Below are 8,063 nucleotides of genomic sequence, written 5' to 3'. Positions count from 1 at the left end.
AGTTTCATGATGCATCTAGTAATATTAGTTTCATAATATTGTTAATGTTGATATTTTTTCTAAGCTTAGTCAAAGTTGACAATGTTTGACTTTGACCAAATTGTATACACAGACCAGAAAAGGAGGAAGTACAAGAATACTGAAAACAAAAAGAGTTGTGGTTTTCAAAATCGCTTAGAGTTCTGATTTTGGACTACCTCTGCCTCAAAAAATTAGTGTATTTGTGTAATTTCCTAGACAAGTTTTACAGTACGATATAGAACTGTAGCCCTCTTTGGCAAAGACCACCGGCAGGAGTACTCAAAGTTAACGTGTTTCACCGGGAAGGTGGGTGGGCTCAGCATATAATGCCATCAGAGATAGTAATAGAATATTTGTTGCAGCAGGTGCAGGTTGGTACCATCATTTGCCCAATGCACTAACTGACAAAGCTTACGCTGCCAGCGGTGGCCATGTGCTGAAACAATAAAAAATGTTCCTATTTGAAAAATAACAATAATCAAAGTTGGTTGATCAAATGGTCAATAGGATGGCTGCGCATCCCAAAAGACGCGTTAATCCTCGATTAAATGTAGTATAAAAAGGTCCTGGCGATGTCATGGAAATCAAACAAGGTCAGGATGTATGAACTTGCTTGCACGTAGAAGCATGGTAAACGTGCTCAGCCATCCATCATTTCAAGCACTTGTTCGATAAGACTCCACCATCCCTCATGCTTAATTAGGATCCAAACATCACCAATCAGTAGACCATGGTAGTGGCATCCCTCTGTGAGGACAGAGCAGAGAAGATGGCTTCAGCCGGGCTCCTAGAGGCAGTAGCACCCAAAAAGAAGAAGAGCAACATCAAGTATGCCTCCACCTGCGCCGTCGTCGCCTCCATGGCCTCCATCGTCCTCGGCTACGGTACACATGTTGACATTATCACCTCCACGCCTGATTCTGTCTCGCGTTTGGCTATATGAAGTGTTTATTTCGTGGCCGCCATAGACACCGGTGTGATGAGCGGGGCGTCGCTGTATATCCAGAAGGACCTCGAGATCACGGACGTGCAGGTGGAGATCCTGATGGGCATCCTGAGCATCTACTCCATCATCGGCACATTAGCCGCCGGCAGGACGTCCGACTGGATCGGCCGCCGCTTCACGGCTATCTTTGCCGCCTTCTTCTTCTTTGCTGGTGCCTTGCTCATGGGCTTCGCAAGCGGCTACACCATGCTCATGCTCGGTCGCTTCGTGGCCGGCATCGGCGTGGGCTACGCCATCGTGATAGCGCCCGTGTACACAGCTGAGATCGCCCCGGCGTCGGCGCGCGGCTTCCTTGTGTCCTTCACGGAGGTCTTCATCAACATCGGCATCCTCCTCGGCTACATCTCTAACTACGCCTTCGCTCGCCTGCCGCTCCACCTTGGCTGGCGCTTCATGCTCGGCATCGGCGCGGTGCCGTCCGTCCTGCTCGCCGTCTTGGTGTCCGGCATGCCGGAGTCTCCCCGGTGGCTCGTCATGAAAGGCCGCCTCGCGGACGCGAGGGTCGTGCTGGAGAAGATCACCGACACGCCGGAGGAGGCCGAGGAGCGCCTCGCTGACATAAAGACCGCCGCCGGCATTCCAGACGACCTCGACGGCGACGTGGTCGTCGTGCCCAGGAAGAGAGGCGGCGAGGAGAAGCAGGTGTGGAGAGAGCTCATCCTGTCGCCGACTCCTTCCATGCGGCGAATACTGGTCGCGGCGCTCGGCGTCTTCTTGTTCCAGCAGTTGACGGGCTCCGACTCCGTCGTGCTCTACAGCCCGCGCGTGTTCGAGAGCGCTGGTCTCACCGGCGACCACCAACTGCTGGCCGCGACCTGCGCCATGGGCGTCGTCAAGACGCTCGTCATCTTGGTCGCCATGTTCCTCCTCGACCGTGTCGGCCGGAGGCCGCTGCTGCTATGCAGCACTGGCGGCATAATAGTCTCGCTCGCCGGCCTCGCGACGGGCCTCACCGTGGTGGACCAGAACCCGGACGCGAGGATCCCGTGGGCGGTCGTCCTGTGCGTGGCGTCCGTCCTGGTCTACGTGTCATTCTTCTCCATCGGCCTCGGGCCCGTGTTGGGTGTGTACACCACGGAGATCTTGCCGCTGCGGGTGCGCGCGCTGGGCTTCGCTGTCGGGGAGGCCGGCAACCGCTTGGTCAGCGGCGCCATGTCCATGACCTTCCTCTCGCTGTCCAGCGCCATCACGCTGGGCGGCACCTTCTTCCTCTACGCCGGCATCGCCGTGCTCGCGTGGGTGTTCTTCTTCACCTGCCTCCCGGAGACGCGCGGCCGGACGCTGGAGGAGATGGGCAGTCTGTTCGGCGTGACCGACACGGGCGCGGAGGCAGAAGATGCTGCCCCCGCGACACAGGACGCGAGCTGCTGGGCCAGACTCTTGGGCGCCTCGCCTGGACCCAGAGTTGATTAATCACATAATGGGATTGCTAAATCTCACGATGCTATTTATAAGATCATGCATTGAGATCTATGAAAATTTTCTTTTTAACTTTTTTCTTTTTCTTTACATGTTGCGCGACTTGACTACTTGACTGAGAGTTGCTTCTAACCAAGTAAATTGCACAGAAGTATCACAATTGGAGCATCGGAAGTACTTCGCGGACGACGTTTTGCTGAACGACACATGCACGACAGCTAATCCCACCGCATGCTGCTGTCTAGACTAGCAAATGGATGGTGCGATGGGCATGTCGTGCATGTTTCGGCTGGACTAGTGTCGTCCGTGTAGCAGTGCTCTTGGAGCATTGGAAACAGATTGATACCAAGATTGGTAATTTTTACGTGTTAGTACCAAGATTGGGGTGAGCCCTTGCAAAAAAGACTAAAAGTGTGTTTTATACGTATTGACAGGGAATCTGACCGGTCGGGCCCGCCCGTCAGGCGCCACGCTGGACAGTGAGCGCGTGCCCGCGCGCTGACTAGGACGAGGCCGGGTCCAACCATTTAGGGCGCGGCTGGTGCGGTCGAGCCAGACCCCGACCCCGCTCTGCCCTCTTCCTTCTCCTCGCACCCTCGCCGGCGGCTGCCTCCCCGCCCGCCCCGTCGCCCGCCACACCACGCCGCCGTAGCCATGGATAGAAGTGCTTAGGCGCTGTCACCTCCCCCGCAGCTGCTCCTCCCTCGTGCCCTCCTCTCCCCCGCGGCTGCTGTGCCCTGGCGACGATGGCCTCGGCGACTCCGACAGGCGGCGATGGCCGGGGCGATGCGAGCGGCGGCGACCTCCCCCACTTAGGCCTCGATGGCAGTGGCGGCTACTCCAGCTCGGAGTACAGTAGCGAGGACGAAGATTTTGCGGAGCCGGCGTTGTCGATGGAGCAGAGGCTGGGATTGGCGCGAATTTGGGTGGCCAACCCTAGCACCGCCCATCACTGGACTCATGGCTTCGGTGATGTTCTCTAAGTGCTCCAGTGTTCCATTCTTGCTCACTGAAATTGGGGATTAGTGTTAGGGTTTACTGCCTACATGTTTAGCACTCTAATTGCTAGTCCTAACTAGAGCAGAGAAGTATAGTGGATTACATGAGTCCTAACTAGAGCAGAGCAGCATTATGTGTTACCTAACTGGAGCAAAGCAAAGCAGCATTAGTGGATTACATTGTTATTTCTTAGTCCAAATTGTCAGAGCAGCATTAGGTGTTACCTAGCTAGAGCAGAGCAGAGCAGAGAAGCATAGTGGATTAAATGAGTCCTAACTAGAGCAGAGCACCATTAGTGGACAATTCTGTTAACTACTTATCTGAAAATACAAAACATCAGTTTGATGTGAGTTAAGTACCCTCTCTGTAATTAGGGTTGCATTGAGATAGTTGTTTACATTGTTTGATTTTGTAGCAATTGTTTAGTTTATTCATATTGTAAGGGTAAATAAAAGCTTTGTTTATATGTTAAGTTAAACAAAGCTTTGTTTATATGTTAACTTAAACAAAGCTTTGTTTATATGTTAGCCTATCTATTAAGTAAAATTGTTTATTAACCAATTTTGTCTGTTATTTCATTTTGCAGTTTGTATGATGACATTTTGGCTGTTAGGTTCCATTTTGATGCTTCAGAAATGTTTGAGCTGAAGCTCTGCGGTTCAGATGTAACATACCTGAATATGATTGCAGTGATGGAAACCCAAGGATTTAGTGAATATGATCTGCTGTTTCACATTGAGAATCCAGATTTAGGGGAGAAAGGATTGGAGATGGTAGAGAGTAATGCTGAGTTGCAACTAGTAAAGAGGCAGGTTGAGGAGTGTAAGGTTCTAAAATTTGCTAGAGAGGGCATGTCCACCTCCTTGCAGCCAGTTTGAGAGGCAAGAATTATCCACTGTTGTGTATGAAGGGCATGTGTTATATGATCTCAGTGAGCCACCCATCTATGTTGTTGATGAAGAAGGAGTTGCCTTTGAAAGTCAGAGTAGCAGCTGCAGTGTAGCTCATGGTACTGGTGTTTGCACACAAGAGAGCAAGAATGTAAGAGGAAAACTGAAAGCTGTTTTGGAAATAGAAGAAGAAGAGGGATATGATGGCAGTGGTGGTTCTGATTGTGAAGGTGAAGATGACAGTGATGTAAACCCTTTTTATATGGGTGATGCTGATGACATAGAGATGGATGAGGGAAAGAAATAGAGAGAGTATGATGAAATAGAAGAGGAAGAAACAGATGATGAAGAATCTAAGGAGGAAGAAGTGGTGCATTATGAGGGTGACACAGAGGTTGAGGAACCTTTTCAAATGGATGAAGATGATAGTTGTTTCACAGGATGAAGAAACTATAATTGCACATGAAGAGAAGAAGAAGAAGAAGAAGAAGAAGAAACAGAAGCTTCCAGTTAGGAAAGGGCCTACAACAAGGACACATTCAAGTGTAGTTCAAGAGGAGGAACCTGATTTCAAACCTTCATCTGACGAAGAAGAGAAAGGATTGTTGAAGGAGGCTGATGATGATGGTTATGAGCCATTGTCATTTATGCTGCGAAAGAAAAGGAAGAGCAGGGCAAAGCAGAGGCCTCCTAGAAAATGGTACAATGAGAAAATGGAGGCACCACATGAGCAATTATGTCTAAAGATGTGTTTCAAGGATCAACATCAATTCAGAGAGGCTTTGTTGAACTTACACATCACTCAAGGTAGAAACTTGAAATATCATAGGAACTCAGATCAAAGAATAATTGTACAATGCAACCAAAAACATTGCAACTTCTTTATGGTGGCAGCAGTTATAAAAGGTAAAACTACTTTTGTAATTAAGAAGATGAGAATTAAGCGCACTTGCCCTATTAGTACAAAGACAACAAGGGTAAGTGCCAAGTGGCTTGCACAGAAGTATGAGTCACTGTTCAGATCTGATCTAACAACTGTCATTCAGACTTTGATTGATGCCTGCATGGAGAAGTATGGTGTGGATGTGCCCAAGTCAATGGCATATAGGGCAAAGAACCTAGCTATTGATGTTGTGCTAGGAGACCACAAGAAGCAATACCCTAGGTTGAAAGACTATGCTCAGACAGTGATGGATACAAACCCTGGGAGTAGAGTAGTAGTCACTACTGTAACTCCAACATCCACTGAAAAAAATCCCCCATCCAGGTCCAAGATTCCATACTATGTTCTATTGCATCAATGGAGCAAGGGAGGGGTTGATCTCAAGGGGAGCAGACCATTCATTGGTTAGTTTGTTCACCTTGTGCATTAGTTACATATTGTTTCATCTTGAAATGCATTTGAATGTTTTAAATATTGAATTTGCTTGCTCATTCAGGTGTTGATGGGTGCTTCATTAAGTTAACTACTGGTGCTCAATTACTTGCTGCCACTGGTAGAGATGGCAACAACAACATATACCCACTAGCATTTGGTATTGTTGGGCAAGAGGACACACCTAACTGGTGTTGGTTTCTACACCAACTTAAAATCTGCCTAGGAGGAGAAGAGCGACAGTTTGGTCCATGTACAATATGTCAGCTAGACAGGTATGTGCTTTTATCTTATGTCCTTGTTTCTATATGGTTGTTTTGTGCTAGATAGTAGCTTAGCTAGTTTAATTATGTGTCCCAGGGCCTACTAAATGCAGTGAATGTTGTCTTTCCTAAGTGCAACCAAAGGTTCTGCCTTAGGCATATCTATGCAAACTTCCAAAATGCTGGTTTTAGGGGGGAAGATTTGAAAAAGTATATGGATAATGTTGCCTATGCATATAGTGAACACAAATTTAACATTGCAATGAATGACCTTAGAGATGAATGTGAGCAAGCTTGGGAGTGGCTTTGTCAAATACCCAAGAAAACATGGGCAAGGCATGCATTTGACATAAACAGCAAGACTGGCCTTGTAGTTAACAATTTGTCTGAGGTGTTCAACAAGTATGTCCTAGATGTTAGGAAGAAACCAATTAGGAAAATGTGTGATGGAATAAAGGATAAGCAGATGATGAGATGGCATAGGAATAGGGAGAGTGGAAAGAATGCTAGATGGGACATAACACCCCATTATAGTGAGAAGCTATAGGTTGAGAAGGAGAGGGCCAAATATTGCAAACCAATTCAAGCTGGTGTGGACTTGTGCCAAGTTACAAGTGGGCAGCAAACCCATGCTGTTAACTTGCAATTGCACACATGTGGGTGCAGAAAATGGGACCTCACTGGCATCCCATGTAACCATGCCATCTCAGCAATAAACAAGGGCAAAAGAAAACCAGAGGATTATGTAAGCAAGTTCTTCAAGAAAGCATTTTATGTGGCAACTTATGAACCAATGATCTATCCAGTTCCTGGTGAGCATGACTGGACAAGGACCCCTGGTCTAGACATTGACCTGCCTGCATTTAAAGTGAAGAGAGGAAGAAAGAAAGAGAAGAGGATCAAGGGGAAATTTGAAGTTCCAAAGCCTAAGGACACATCAAGAATGGGGACTATAACATGTGGCAATTGTGGACTGCAAGGACATAGGTACACAAGCTGCATGAAGCAGTTGAAGCCTGAGCTGGCTTTGAGGAAGAACAAACATGTGGTGATCCTCTTATAAGTAGTAACATGTTTTCCTTCTTGTACATTCCATTTTTTTAAGTACTAACTCATTTTGCTTCTTGTTTATGCAAGCCTCTTGCAAGGAATTCCAATGTTGGTGCTGCTACTACTACACCAGCAGCAAGAACTTCTCATACAGCCCCTACAACAACACCAATAGATGGAACAGGAGGTGCTGGGAGAGGAGTTGGGAGAGGTGCTGCTGGGAGAGGTGCTGGTAGGGGTGTTGCACCAGGTGCTGGGAGAGGTGCTGGGAGAGGGAGAGGTACATTCTCTGCCCCAAGGCAATCTGGTCCCTCCACATCTACTACTCCCTCCACATCTACTACTCCCTCCACATCTACTACTGGGAGAGGTGCTGGTGGTAGACATAGTGGATGGAGGAGCTACTTCTATGCAAGTGGTAACTAGATACTTCATGTGTGTGTTCTTGCATCCTGTGATACAATGTGATCTTGCTTTGGTGGTGTACTTTAAGAATCAATGCCATATTATGCTGGAGTTATTAATATGCTGGAGTTATTAATATGCTGGAGTTATTGATGAGTACTCATTATATTATGCAAGGCTGGATGGTTCTTTTTATGATTGATGTGTTGATGAGTACTCAAAATGGAGTTATTGATATGCTGGATATATTAATGAAGTTATTGATATGTTTTCTATGCTCAGAATGGTTCTTTTTATGATTGATATGTTGATGAGTACTCAAAATGGAGTTATTGATATGCTGGATATATTAATGGAGTTATTGATATGTTGTCTATGCTCAAAATGGTTCTTTTTATGATTGATATGTTGATGAGTACTCAAAATGGAACCTAAAGCCATCAACTAGGGTCTAGGGTGGCTCGGGGTCGACGAAACCACATAAAGCCATCATTTTGGGTCTTGGTGGCTCGGGATCGACGGAACCACCTAAAGCCATCAACTTTGGTCTAATGTGGCTCGGGGTTGACGGAACCACCTAAAGCCATCAACTAGGGTCTAGGGTGGCTCGGGGTTGACGGGACCACCTAAAGCCA

General features: G+C 47.4%; 2 protein-coding genes across 2 annotated transcripts; both read left to right on the top strand.

Moving 5' to 3' along the window:
• The first annotated feature begins 609 nt into the window (after nt 1–609).
• Nucleotides 610–2,536, top strand: LOC119353988 (putative polyol transporter 2). The gene is made up of 2 exons (XM_037620693.1): nt 610–905; nt 990–2,536. Exons 1-2 carry the CDS (start codon nt 752–754, stop codon nt 2,438–2,440), a joined length of 1,605 nt encoding a protein of 534 aa, XP_037476590.1. The 5' UTR covers nt 610–751; the 3' UTR covers nt 2,441–2,536.
• A 3,464-nt stretch (nt 2,537–6,000) lies between these two features.
• LOC119353989 lies at nt 6,001–7,564 on the top strand. Its single transcript, XM_037620694.1, has 2 exons — nt 6,001–7,021; nt 7,111–7,564. Exons 1-2 carry the CDS (start codon nt 6,767–6,769, stop codon nt 7,447–7,449), a joined length of 594 nt encoding a protein of 197 aa, XP_037476591.1. The 5' UTR covers nt 6,001–6,766; the 3' UTR covers nt 7,450–7,564.
• Nucleotides 7,565–8,063: the final 499 nt, after the last annotated feature.

This window comes from Triticum dicoccoides, chromosome 2A (assembly GCF_002162155.2).
Source record: "Triticum dicoccoides isolate Atlit2015 ecotype Zavitan chromosome 2A, WEW_v2.0, whole genome shotgun sequence".
NCBI lineage: Eukaryota > Viridiplantae > Streptophyta > Magnoliopsida > Poales > Poaceae > Triticum > Triticum dicoccoides.
This window is presented reverse-complemented; position numbering and strand designations above follow the sequence as displayed.